At 49.0% G+C, this 14,859-nt stretch overlaps 1 protein-coding gene across 1 annotated transcript; it reads right to left on the bottom strand.

The window, feature by feature from the left end:
- Positions 1–12,214: 12,214 nt before the first annotated feature.
- LOC100908024 (uncharacterized) lies at positions 12,215–14,788 on the bottom strand. Its single transcript, XM_018638916.1, has one exon. It carries the CDS (start codon positions 14,786–14,788, stop codon positions 12,215–12,217), a length of 2,574 nt encoding a protein of 857 aa, XP_018494432.1.
- Positions 14,789–14,859: the final 71 nt, after the last annotated feature.

The raw sequence follows: 14,859 nt of genomic DNA, 5'->3' as shown, positions 1-14,859 counted from the left end.
GATTTAGATTTCGATTGCCACTGATTCTGATTGTGCAAGTAGAGCCGAGGCCTGATCTACCTCTCGCTCCTGAACTCTTCTTGCACCTTCTGCCCTGAGGACCTCCTCTAGCAATGTGTAGGTCTTATCAGCCTCAGCTCTTGCTGCCCAAGCAAATCTGAGCGAGTCCCATTCTTTGGGCAGTGACGCAAGAAGTCTCGCACACTTGATATCATTTGCAATGATAAAACCAGTCTCAGTGAGGTTGTTTTGAAGGTTTTTAAACATGGTGAGATTGTCTTCCATCGATTTGTTTTTAAGAAACTTGAAAGACATGAATCTCGAGATAGCTGTATCTTTGACAATGCCAGTTTGGTTTGCGAATCTTCTCTTGATCTTTTCATAGATTTCGCTGGCAGTGAGAATTCCGGTTTCACCGTAGAAAAGAGTTATGACAAGATTTGGGTGAATAGAGGAATAGAGAATTTGTTTTTCAAGTAGATTTGCTGCCTTAAATTTTCTAACTTGTTCCTTTTGAATAGTTGTCCATTCGTTCTTTTGTTCCGTTCCTTTTTCTGGCATTACCAAGATCCCAGCAATAAGATCTGCGACATCTTGATTTTGAGATAAGTAGATAGGGATGAGGGATTTCCAGGCTACGTAGTTCTGTCCGTGCTCTTTCAGCGTGACTGGGCATTGTGTCAAGTTCTTTTCATATTCTGGCTCTGGGCATGACATGTCCGGAGTGGACATGTTTGATCCTGGCCTTAGAAAGTAAATGGTTGCTTACTTTGTGGATCATTGAAGAGCTAACTCGTGCTGATAACGTATTCGATATTCACTGGACACTTAAGCAGAGCTCAGTGTAACAGAACAGACAGTTGGTGTTACCCAGTATTTATTCCAGTTGTTGCAGTGCTTATATAGGTCCAGAAGAAGTGGAAAGTGGTAAAGAAAAAGAACACTGCCTCCCTCAGTGTATCAGACGGTTACAGGGAACATAGATTCTGAACAGCCACACACTCCGAAAGTGCGCTGCTGTTGGTTCCGACAACGACAATGAATTTACGATCCTCAACGCCTTCATCCTGCATCGCTGTGCACTGACGACTCGCGTGTGACACGCAGTGCCGTCCGTAAAGAACCGTCTTCCGGCATTCAAAATACTTCAACGGAAGCATCCTCCTGGCGGCAACTGAGACCGCATGTGAAATCGAGAATGAGCCGAGATCCGAGACAGTCACGCTCTTGATCTTCTCCGGACACCTGGCACGGATCACCTGCTGGCCCAACTCTCTAACCTGGCCAAGATCCAACCGGTGCACCATGTTTCCTGAAGTACTCAACTATGAACCCACAGCGCATGCCGATAATGAGCTCGAAAAGAAAGAGGACTACTAACCACCTGCGAATATCGCCTCAAGTACCAGGACTACGCAAAGGACACGCAGCACAACTCGAACAGCCAACTGCTCCTGCGTCTTCTCAACCATGAAGCTAATAAGTGAATTACGACGGAACTGATACTTCCTTAAATACCATACTCTCTATCACCCTTAGAGGACCCTATCCCTCTTGCCGCAGATCTTCAATCTTATAGCTAGCAACCACTCAAAACTCTGTACCGCTTGCTAAACTTATCTATTCCTATGGATGAGTCTCCGCGAAGAATAGTATCTCTTGTTTTTTTTTTTTATCGCTCTTCAGGCAATGGTACACCCATACATTTATTATTATACAATGAGATTGGGGATGAAATTCACAAATGAGACCTGGTTGATAGCCTTCTTCGGCCTCAAACCTGTTCATAGGCGACGAGGCCTCCGCATTCCTTCATGCCCGCTCGTCCTCCTTGACGAACCCGGACACTGTCTGATGTCAAGGTTCGCTCCTTGCTCAGGACTGTGCAGTGCCGGGAGAGCCGACAGAAACACTGGATGCGTCCCTCATACTTGCACACGCACCCGTCGAGTGCCATCCTTCGCGTGGCGCGCTCGCTCCCTCTCTCGGCTTCCAGGCCGGCTCGACTACCCGCTGCCTCCTGGACTCCTGCTCATGCTCGGGCCTGGGCCCCACTCGACGCGTAGGCTGACGCGTTCACCGTGATCTCGCATCCGCGGGTCCAGCCGAACCGGAGGTAAAATCCCCCTAGAAATATGCGATAAAATAACTTCATCTGACATGAACCCGTCTACCTGGATGGCTTTGGGTGACACTGGCACATCGTTACAAACCTGTCGCCAGAGCACTCAGCAAAAGAACGCCGAATCCTATCGTCCACAGCCATTTAGCGCTGCTCGGACAATCCCACTTCGTGCTCCCGACTCCGTCGGTGGTGGTGGTCGTGGCGGCCTGGCCCGCTGGATCTTCTCCCAGCTCGACTTCTTCCATCTGAACGGACAGGCTGCGCGAGTCCTTGGTATCTCGGGCTTCTCGTCCACCGTCACGATCTCTTCTTCGGCTCGGCCTTCCAGCTCAGCGGAAGGCGCCCTTGGAGCTTTCCGTCTTCGGGCCAAAGCCTCCGCCGCACTCCGATACAGACGGCGCACGGCCCAACCGCCTGCCCACCCCGCAAAGGCCAAAATAAGGGTTCTCCCGTCGGGCCCGGAGTCGACCACGAGGTACGCTTCCATGTCATTAACCATTACGACTTCACGCGGAAACCTTCGGCACAACACGGAATTTTCGGCGCTCAACTCAACTTCGCGACCGGATCGCAGACGCATTCCCTGGTTGAGAGCTCAGTGTTAGTTGGGGCCGACTTCTCGTCCTTCTTCACAAGTCGACTTCGCTGCAGGGAATACCTTCAGACTCCGTGTCCTACTCTGAAGATTTCTCGACTAGATGTTCTCCTCGTCTGTGCACTCGATCTCAAGGACGCTACTCACAATGATGCCTGAACACTCAGCTCAACTCTAACTAACGACGGTTCAACCACCAGAACCAATCAATTCAATTCAACTCTTTCTGGAAGCGTCACTATTCTTCTACGAAGATATGGAAAACCCGATTTCCTATGATCTTTCATCGATACCCCACATTTTTCGCCTAAAATTGTTAACTCTCTGTGAGAGGGGAAAACTGGACATGTATAGTTCATGGCACAGAGACCACAATTTCTTGTCAATTGACCAAAAATCTTCATCATGCACGGATCTCCATTGTGGTGCTCCGAACTCTCGGTGGGCGGGGCCGTCACGGCGCGGCCGTTTTCACGGTCAATCGGTGGCCTGACGATGCATGCCCTTGGATCATTGACCTACATCATTGGCATACATTTCTCGTGAGAATCGAAAACTCCACGTCGCCATGTAAAATCCGATTTTATTTCTCTTTCGCTATACGAAAACTCGGGAAAAATTGAAAGATCGGAAACTCCCAATAGTCACCAACGCTCGAGCCGATCGCCGCAAAAATTCAGGTGTGGGTTCTGCGGAGCTCCACGAAGGTCATATCAGGGCCGTCGTTCTCATGTGATGGGTCCTCCCACCATAAAAAAAGCGCATAAAAAAAGTCTCTAAGATTTGATGAGTGATGGGGGTGATGGGTTAGGTTTGGTTAGGTCGGGTGATGGGCGTAGAACTACGCTTTTTCCTGATCGGCTTCCTCCTCCAAATGCCTCACGGGTCCGAATATTTGTTCCACAAAACGTAGCAACCAGGAGGTTGGCGGAACCGGAGTACGTAGACTGAAGTACTTATGGAATTAATCGTAGGGTTGGGGTTCACCGCTGCCATCATAATTCCAGTCGACGGGACGTAATCCCGGGATAAGATTAGGAGACTTTTTCTGAGTGCTCTGCTCTCTCATATCCCAGAGATGGAGTAGGGTTTCGAAATCATCGACATCAGCTCTACTGCACTGGCCTCTCACTTCGATTTCATAAGTGGAATACATCGTTCAAGGGTTTCTGGGAAGGCAATTGGTACGCTTAAGGTGGTGACATCAAGTGGGGCTCTTGAGGGGCAATCTCATGAATTGATCAAAAGATGTACCCCTGGAGCCGATGCTGCTCGCGTGAAATTGGAGCTGCGTGTCATCCTTGAAAGTCTTGAGAATGAGCGATCTCGAGTGCGCGAACATCGATGAAAATATGACAAGCCACCGACTGATCTTTGTCACCTCCCATGTGTAGTTCGACGTGCACCATAGAGACCCGTTGAGTCGCAATGTGGTAGCGAATCTTCACTCGAGGCCGCTTGAGATTCTGGGCACATATTCATTCTGCTCAGTTCATCGTCAGTGAGAGCTGCTCAGTTAGCGGACTCGTGAATCGGCTCGAAGTCTGTGCTCTCCGTGTTTGAGAGGTATCGGTGAGTGCTCCAGGCCGGTGGTAAGCGATATTTCCTCCTGGAATTGGAGATCCTGTCTCACGACCGATCACGCGGCATGATTAAAACTTGCTTGACGTATCAGCAAGAGCATGCTGCACAGGTAGAAGAAGAACGAAAAGCGAATCCGCGAAGCCCGGAAGAAGCAAGGGACCTTCCGGAGGGTCGCGGCCAGGCATTTGGAGCTTGAAGAGCGCTTGAAACGATGGGTGTTGGAACTGGAAGAAGCTAAGGAAGCTAAGGCAATCGGGTTGACGACCAATTTCGAAGCTTCTCGCGAGTGGGTCAAGAAATTCATGCAGCAATTTGAGCGTTCGGAGGAGAGCGAGCGTCGGTCAGCCGGAGCCCGCAGATCGTCTCCAAAAATCGAGAACTTCCAAGCTTTCGTCAGAGAGGCAACTGGGAACATTCCAGCTGTCAGCATCGGCAACATGGACGGGATTCCGGAGCCGTTCGATATCGTGTACGGAAGAACGGTGGCCGAGGAAGGCTGTGACAGCGTGAAAGTAGAAGATTAACATGAGAAGATTAACTTCACGGTTTTGCTGGGCGTTCTAGCTTCCGATGAAAAATTGTCCCCCATGCTGATTTTCAAAGGAAAATTGATCCTGAGGATACCCTTCCCAGAGGGAGTCATTGTGGCACACAGCCGCGGCACATGGTCAAGAATTGATTCTTAGGTGGACAAAATTATTTTTTCGATTTTCGATGTTTTAGGCAAAAAAGTGACTAAAAAGAGTTGGGAGAAGGTCTTGATAGGTATGGATCCGTGTGGGGCAATGAGAAGTGAAGCGTTTTGACCTAAGACGAACCATTGATTTCTCTCTGGCTTTCGAAAAATGGCCAAAACCTTTAGGGCCGCATTTGGACACTGTACCCAAATGTACCCAGTCTGACTTTTTTTTAATTGCTCGTGAAAACCTCAGCTCTCACGAGGTGATAACCGATTTTCGCGTTTTTTTGCGCTGAGGGCGTCATTTTCCGGAAAACAACGGAAAAGCCGTAAATGGGCGAGATATCGCTCGAATCGTGATCCCCAGATTCTGTATCGAGATTGTTGTACCCGTGGACATTTGTTCCTTCAGAGAGCATCACTCTGAGTCGTCCATCGGAGACGCTCCTCTGATTCAGGACATGTGGGGTCGGATATCGAGATCGGGCAGCATCCAGCACGATGGGCGAAAGCGGGAGACCGCTCTCAAAATCGTTGCGTGCCGCGCTGAACCACCCCTGGCTGCCTCGTGGCTTCTTCCAACGAACACTAAAGGGATCGATTGCACATGATCGGAGCTAAGAGATCACACAAGGGCGCTACAGATGTAATCGAACCGTTCTATGCTCGTCAAGAGATCATCACTGAGACGACCTCTTGAGTAGTGTCGGAACTTGCGCGCTTTGCTAAACATTCGTTCTGATGCTACGCTGGTTGGCAATATTATATTTAGGCTTTCCTTCATTCTCGGAGGGAAAAGATCCTCCACCTTCTCGAGCTTCCCTAGGTCAATCAGAGATCTCCTGGCGGATCTCAGGTGCTTGCAATACGCCTTCATATCCTGATTGTCATCATTCCCGAGGCCGAGATATTCGATGCGGTGCTTCATCAATCCTTTTTCGACGGAGCTGCTTGCTGGCGTCAAATCTTGAGCCGCTCTTTGCAGGAAGTCCTCAAACTCGGAACCGAAGCGCTGATTCAGCCGATGCGACTCATTCTCGGCTCCCTGATTGGGATACATGAACCGCAAGCATTTTGAAGCTACACCACGGCGGCCGATGATTCGTAATATAATGTTCGATTTGAGCCTCCACGCCAGCGAGGAATCTCCATGATCAAGGTCCTGCAGGAGATCCTGGAGGAGAGCTGAAATTCATGTCAGGGCTCGGGGAGATGTTTGAGATATTCAGAATATCAAAGAAGTGAGTACGACACCTCATGGATTAAATCTGCGTCGAGGAGCGTTGCAGTTTCACTGGACAGTCTAAGCGTGGCCTTCTTCACCGGCTGGAGAATTCTGACGATTCCCGCCAGATCCTGTATTTTCCCCTTGTTAGGTTTTCTCGGCTATCTAGCCTACTAGCTCTGGCTGCGGTGAGCTCGAATCGATGCTGTGCTTGATACAACTGGGACAACGGCTAATAAAGACGAACACTGCTTGGTGTGAAATACCAAAGGCTCCCCCACTAGTACTGATCTTTATTATCCCTTATATAGTGCTGGAAGGAAAGGGGCAAGTCAGTAACTCGTCCACAGTAATTATGACGGTCACTGAACTTACACTAAGTTACAGAATACTGAAGTCATTGTTCCAGCATCCGGTCTGGACACCGTGAGTCAACCCATGGTCATTAGAATTTTTCGGGGTAGCTACTTTAGCCCATCAACTCCCCCCTACACAGAAAAACAAGGGGCTTGATGAGTCAACCCTTTTGCCGCTAATTACAAATCATTATTATCATCCGCTCCACGAACACTTTTATGGTTCGGGCATTGTCTTCTCATACATGACATTGACTCGCTTAGCTTATCTAAGCTAGACTTCCATTCCACTTATCTGAACCATCTCCGCGTGAGGCTAGAAGAGACGTTATGTCGACTCCCAGACATGATGCTGATTCTCAATCTCTAAGTCTCACTTGAGATTTTCTTATCTATGCGATCACTCAGTAATCAAGCAATGAAGTGCGCGAAATGTAGACTTCAGTCTCGGCATTATCCGTCGAGACCGACATGCGATTAAAATCTTCGGATTTCCGATCATCAGCCGCAGACCAAATGTTCGAGACTTTTTGTCAAAGCTTCCGATATCTCTGATTGAATGATAATTTCGCATCTTCTCTCGGAATTCTCTCTCAATTCTGAGGCTTACTTAAGGAGCTTCACTCGTTCCGAAAATCAAAATTCCATCTCCTATCAAGAATGGGCTCCGACCAGAAAGACTGTCCCACCGACCGCACAGTTTCCATGACTGCGAACGTCTTGAACAATCAAGGCGTTTCTGTGGCGCTCAACCTGTGTACCAATTTTCTGACGGTCCCCGGGAAGCTACTGAAAGCCCTCCTAGTGGCAAATCTGATTAAGGTGATTCTCATATCAGCGTTACGTGGTATAACGGTGGGTCGAAATTCCAATCTATCTCAAACACGGAGTATGTTAATTCCCATACCCCTTTTTCATCTCCACTATTTCTTCATGCAGACTGTGAAGCACCGGTCGCTTCCCCCTGCCAGATCCAGACGCCGATTCAGATCTCTACGGCCCTGACAAGGTGTCGGCGCATTAATGGCGCTTGGCTGTGCATAGACAGGCTCCGCGAGAGATGTCTCGCCCTAACCGGGCAAGCTCCCATCCCCCCACTCGCGACCTGCACGCTTGTCAACAGTTTGTTGAACAATTTCGTCGCGGGCTGTGAGGGGCTGGGTTACAGTCTCTACTCATGTATATAAAAAATTCGATTTTTTTCTGAAATGCTACTCTCTTTCCTTGAACGAGTATTTACGACACGCGTAATGCTAAAATCTCTCCACTATACCATTCCCATTCCTTTCATTCGATCAATCGAGAACGTCTGGATCTGTCAGTTCCTTTTAGACAGAGTGTCGTCCACTCTCCAGATTCAATCATGTCGTATCAATCCATTGATCTCGAGTTTGACGATCTTTATCAAGGGAGTGTCGTCATGACTCTCCCCTCATCTCGTTCATCCCGCGCCACGCGGTCGTTTTCACTGTGAGTGCTCTCTACGCGCTCAGCGATGCTCCTAATAACCGTGATCTCCGTATATTCCGGTATGTCTGAGTTTTCCGAGGATTTATCGTTCCTAATTTTCATCCAATTAGTTGAGTTTCGTTTGACAGCAATCGCATTCATCGTGGCCAGTGAATCCACCGATTCCATCTCCAATATCACCTCGACTCATTGATCGAGTTCTACGAATATTCCTCAGCTTTCTACAACTTCAAAATCCGCGGAATCTCAGACATTTGACTCATCGATTATTCCTTCAGTGCAATCCCGTTACCATAGCTATGCTCCGCTCCATCCATTACCAGACGCCCGAAGATCCGTCACTCGTGAGTCGGGTACCCGTCACTCCGCTGCGGATGTTCCAACATCAACACGCAGTCCGTTTCGAAGCACTTCATTGGCGCCCCTTATCCACTGTGACCGCATTCTCTTCACCTAGTTGGCGCCGGCAAAGCATCACTCGTTCCGCTACGAGTCCAGTTTACAAAACCGCCACACCAATGTTTGAATCCACTCGCTCCACCAGGGCGTATTATCATACTTCCTGTACAGCCCCAATCACCACAGCCGCTTTCTCCACGGTCGACTCATCGACGAGCTCCACGAATGATATCTCCGTTCTCACGGCTGGAATTCCTCTCTCAATCGCTACGACTCTGAACCCGTTCGATTCGACCAATTTATCGAGTGAGAATGTTTCCGAATCCGACTTTTCTCAAATTTCCACGAGAGCTGCCATCTCTCCAACTCGCGATCTGTCAAGGATCCCTCGACCAGACGTTTCGTCTAGCACGAAGGCTCCGAATTTCGTTGATCTCGATATCCGCCGATATCGCTGTCGCCGCTTCTCTCGATCTCGGGTTTGTGTTTCAAGGCCAAACCAACACTGTGTTTTCCTCGAAGTTCACGCTCGCGTTCCGACTCATCTCACGGCCAAGGAATCCGAATTGTCCGACATTTCAATTTCTGCTTCCGATGCAACCGACATCTCGAAGCTTCGTCGGAATCATTCGATTTTCACGCGACAATAAATTTCTCAGAATAATTTGAGTGCGTTTATTTTTGGGATATGAGTTTCAATTCATATGTACAAGAGAACATGCCATATCAGATCGGCTCCGTAGTATCGAAGTGCGGACCTTCTTGCCCCTCCGTGGGTGGCTCAGGCAAACTCGCATAGGAGCTTTCTCTCCTCTTCCTAATCCTTCTTATCAGTGAGATGATGCCGAATACGAGAAATGAGAATGACGACAGGATTGAGTATCCAATCATGAACTTGATCCAGCGATTCGAATTCGAGTCAGGTGTCGGACCCGGAGGAGCAGGCGTCGGGCCTGGTGGAGATGGTGTCGTTGGGTGGATGTATCTATCGAAATCGTTCCAAATCTGTTCGCCTCCGACGGGCGGCTTGTCGATCCGCAAGCATACCCTTTCGGGCGATGCTAGTCTGAGGCATCCTGCCTCCATCTCGATGCATTCACATGGGAACACATCCGGATTCGTTTCTGAGATGATGCAGGGCTTTTTCAGCTCCTGGCATTCCGCCTTGCAGTTCGAGTAGTCAAAGTACGCGTCTCCACTACTGATGAACATCAGTATCGTCACAAGAGTCCTCATGTTGAATCACTCCACTTGTCAATTTTCGTAATTTCTGGAATGTTGGTCTCTCTAAGGCTTTCGTGAGGATATCGGCGATATTCAGTTTGCTTGGGCAATAATGAATTGAAATTTCGCCTCGTTGTAATTTCTCTCGAATGAAATAGTGTCTCACCTCAATATGCTTTGACCGTTTGTGGAACTGAGGATTTTCAACCAATTTGATTGTTGCCTGATTATCATTGCCTGCGATGACTAGCCCAAGAAATGACTCCGCCTCCAAAGCGGATCATCGACCCTGATGTGCTACGGCGCGTCTGCTCGTCGCCCGCGAACTCTGCATCACTAAAGCACTCGAGTTCTCAAGATCCGCCAACTGAGTAACTCAGTCCAAATGACTTGGTACCTTTTAAATACCTGAGTACTCTTATGGCCGCATTCCACTTTGGTTTTGTAGGTTTGTCGAGGACCCTCGACAGAAATCCTACCGCATCTGCGATGTCGTACCTGGTTGCTATTGTCAGATGAAGCAACGCTCCGATAATCTCTCGGTAAGGTAGACTCAGATCAATTTCGTCATCATGAGCCGATTTCGAATTATTATCGATGGGAGTAGCAATTTCTTCGCTGTTCTTCACTTGGAATTGTTCCAAAAGTTCAGAAATATAATTCGATTGGTGAATTTTGATTTCAGAACGATCGTCAGAGATCTCGACGTGCATTCCCAGGAGATGGATTAGTGGCTTTGACGTGATTTCCAATTGTCTGCCCAACTTCTCCAGAAATTCCTGCACGGTCGCCAGATCTCGGCCCATGGTTAGGCCATCGTTCACGTACAGAGCCACGATCAGTCTCGTTCCTCCCTCCGTATAGTAGACACAGGGATCTGCCTTGCTTTGAGTCATCCCCATGCCCAGGAGTCGCTTCGTGATCTCCTGATTCCGGGCTCTGGAGGCTTGCTTCAATCCATATACCGCTTTCAACAGCCTACAAACTCTTCCCGAGTTGTCAGAGAATCCTTCAGGCTGAGCCGTATAGACTTCCTCATTAAGCTCCGAATTCAAGAATGCCGTTTTGACGTCGAACTGATATAGTGTTAGAGATTCCCTACTGGCCGCAATAGCCAGTAGGGTTTTGATCGTATCAAAACGTGCAACCGGCGAGAAGATTTCACCGAAATCACGACCGGGACGTGGATCGTAGCCCTTCACGACCAATCTCGCGCGAAATCTCTCTACGTTACCATGTGCATCTTTCTTAACCTTAAATATCCATCGGTTACCTACCGCTCGCTTCCCTCTCGGCAAGTCCACAAGCTCCCATACCTTATGGTGCTTCATTGAAGCTATTTCTTCAGCCATCGCATTCAACCACTGCTGGCAGTGCACTGACTTATATACTCCATGTAACGAGGGAAATGCGATCGTCGAAGTTGGCCAACCCGTATGGAACTTCGCCGCCGACTTGCCGTGAGCCTAAGGACCCATCACGTCACGATTAGGACAGCCAAACAGAAGCGGATGAAGTTCGGCATTTTGTCCGTGAATACTCCGGTTTATCGTGCACTCGTCGCGCACTGCTGAGTAGCAGAGGCGGCGGGACTTTCTCTCTACTGCACGACGGCGCAAGTTCAAACCTTGAACTCGGCCAATTTTTCTTGACCTTTGAAAGCTCTCGTTCTCTCCTCATTCCTTCCCTTCCGGCCCGGCATTTCGCCTTGATTCGATTGCAACGGAGAATACGGGGGAAAGTTCAATGTAAATGTTTGTTCAAAAAGAAATGTGTGAAGCAAAGAGCCAGGCTGCAGTAGGAGCACGACATAAGACAGGCTTGCGCACAGGCGCTGTAGCTACACTTTCGAGCTCCAGGTTTGAAACATGCTTGGATTGGTGTTTCGAACACTTCCCGCCTGGCCTCGATGTATCTTATTTTCCTCCATGAGTAGAGGAGGAATTGTCTGAAGGCAGGGTTACAGAATTGATTCCAGGTTATTTCCAGGACAAGAAGTATGTTCTCGCAACGGTGGATTACGAAATCCGCCTCGCAAGCCATGACGTGCTCATGGATGCGGCGGATGAAGCCTTTGAGTATACGAAAAAATAGACATCCAACGGTTGGACGAGGGACGTCGCCCCCGGTGGAATGTTTTCTATGATAACTTGCTTCCCATCCGGTACGAGAGATTGGATTGTTTCATGATCCTTAAAGCTCGTCCAGGAGTCCAGAATGAGAAGGAGTCTGTCGGGCATCTCCGTCGTGAAGACGCACTCCTGGAGCCACTCTCGTAAAAGTTGTTTTGTCATAATGTGAGAGCGATGGCACTTAACGGTCAAAGAACTCGTGTTGTGGAAACTTTTCGGAAAGCGGCCGTTGGGCTCCGAGCAGCGGCGTAGCTAGGCACTTCGGCGCCCGGGGCGCTCGTCGAAAATGGCGCCCCCTAGGCCACCGAGAGACCAAACGCGAAAACTACAGGATTTTGAAGGGAAAGCATCCTCTTACCTCACAATCAGATTCAAGGATTTATTGCACAAAACATTCGAATCGTCAATTAAGTTAAAAAGATTCCTTAGAATCGCACTCGACGCGCCTTCAGAGTCGCGAACTCCTTGATCGCTCCCTCCATGTCAATCCTGCTTGCGATCTCATTTTCTATGGAGAGAATCGCGAGGTTGGACAGCCGCGCTTGACTCATAGTGGACCGCATGTAGCTCTTGATGAGCTTCAACTTCGAGAAACTTCTCTCGCAACTGGCCGAACTGATTGCGACTGTCAGAAATATCCGCAAACAAATTACGATGTTCGGCACACAGATATCGAGGTTGAATTCTCGGATGAACTGTAGGAGCTCCAGGGGCCCTTCGTTCATGATACGGGTCCTTTCTTGCTCTGAGCAGACTTTCACGAACTGTTGCAGCCTTTTCTGCTCCTCCAGGAATTCTGCTCTGTCGATGTCAGGGGGGGCGTGGTCGAGATCGCTCTCAGAATTCTCCTCCAGGAGCTGCGCGGGTTTCAAGAAGCCGAACTTTTCGTCCAAGTCTCGCAGCTGTTCGAATCTCGTCGTCATCTCCTGAAGGATCCTATCAGAAGAAGCGTACATTTCACGTTTGAGTTCCTGCTCGAAAGTCAGATTGGCATCCTCGGATGTGTCGTCGAATTGTTTCCTGCGTTTCCTGATGCGACGAGACGGAATCTCAATTCCGAGATCATCGCAAAGACTTTTTGCGTAATCAAAACCATTGGAAATAATGTCGTCTCGTTCGCAACTGAGCCACTCCTTCAATGCACCAATTTTCAGAGCGCTCTTATGGATATCAAGGCCCCTCGTTTGCAAGTACCGCTGAGCATCATTTATTTCACGAAGTATATCGGACCAGAAACTCAAATAGCACAAGAAGGAGAACGACTCCAAAGCTCGCAGGAGAAGCCCGGCATCCGATCGCGTTGCCGTGTTCTCGTCGATCCCTGTTAGTCGTTCTAGAACATTTAGGATTTCCGAAAAGTATTTCTTTGTCACGAGGACTGCTTCGTACCGGGAGCTCCAACGAGTTTCGATCGTCCGTTTCACCCCGCAATTCGTAACGGCGATAAGCTTGCTCCATCGACCCGTGGACGAGGAGAAAAACGTGAAAATACGCTCCAGAGTGCCAAAAAAGGTAACAGAGCCTACAGCTTCGGCGGCGGCATGAACACCAACGAGATTCAATGAATGATTGGAGCATGCTACGAATTGGGCGAAGGGATTTACCACTCTGATTCGCGCTTGAACGCCTAAATGTTTACCGGCCATGACGGAAGCGTTATCATACGCCTGACCCCGACAGTTCTGGATGTCGAGTCCGGCCGTCGCGATTGCTCCCAAGATCAGGCTCGTCAACTCCTCCGCTGTTTTGCCCTCGGCTTCAATGAAATCGATGAACGATTCTAATACTTCAACTTTCTTTCCATCCATTTTTACATACCGCAACATATGACTCATCTGATCCTTATGTGATAGGTCAGGCGTGCTGTCAAAAATGATGCAGAAATACTTGGCCTCCTTAACTTGCTCAATGATTTCTCTCCTAACCTGATTCCCTAACAGACCGATTATCTCGTTCTGAATCGTTGGCGACATGTAAGATTTCTCGTTCTTACTTCCCAATCGCAGTTTCGTGTAATGCTCTCTGAGAGCTGGGTCATATTTCGACAAGAGTTGAACCAATTCTAGAAAGTTTCCCTTATTCGTCAACGACTGATCATCGAGGCTCTCTCGATGACCCCGCAAGGCCAAATTCTGCTTTGCAATGAACCGGATGATATCTAGAAAGCGCTCGAGGAGAGTCTTCCATTTGCTCTCCGCCGATCGAATCGCCTCTTGAGTTGCTTCATCTATGGTACCCCGGTGTTCAATGGACATTTCCAGAGCCTTCCATTGCGTAAAGCAAGAAATGTGTGCCTGGCTGCTCTCGTGATGATCAAGTCGTGGGTTGAGTTTCCACCATTTAGTAAAGCCATCCGTGGAAGCGAATGCTGATCCCACGGAGGCGTTTCTTCTGAAAAGTTTGCAGCAGAAACAGAAGAGCGCACCCTTCGACGGTGAATACATCATCCACGATCTCAGAATCTTCTCGCCGTTCGTCAACCTCCGGTAGAACCAATCTCGAGTCAAATTTCTGACACTACCTCTGGCCGATACACCTGATCGAGCTGTCCCAGCAAAATCGCTTTCGATGTGTCGCACCACTTCGGGACCGAGGCTCATTATGGACATTCGCATGGGGTCAGAGATCTCATAAGGCCAGTTTCCTATGTCTGAGATGCTCGTTCCGGCTTCATTTCTAACTCCATTTTCCTCTGGCTGGTCCGATATAAGAGCGTCAAGAGATTCGTTGATGACTTCTCCGGGGTTCGAGTCCAAGAACTCCGATGCCGTGAGCTCGGTGGGCACGGGATCTCCTTCCTCGACTCGCGATCGCGGATCATTTGCTCCGTCATATGTCGCGCTCTCAAACTCTGACTCCCGATTCCCGGGAGCTTCGGGATCAGAGTTCGCTTCAGACTGCGCATCTGGTCCTCCAACAACGTCCGACTCATCGGGACTAGCGCCATTCGACTCACCCTCGGTTTTCGCGGTCTCTGAGTTCTTCAGATACTTCAACATGGAACCTCTGACTCTTTCTCTCTCATCTTCTGCTAGTTTCTTCTTTTTGCGATACGATGCGCCGCTGGGCT

Source organism: Galendromus occidentalis, unplaced genomic scaffold (genome assembly GCF_000255335.2).
Source record: "Galendromus occidentalis unplaced genomic scaffold, Mocc_1.1 scf7180000077199, whole genome shotgun sequence".
Lineage (NCBI taxonomy): Eukaryota > Metazoa > Arthropoda > Arachnida > Mesostigmata > Phytoseiidae > Galendromus > Galendromus occidentalis.
This window is presented reverse-complemented; position numbering and strand designations above follow the sequence as displayed.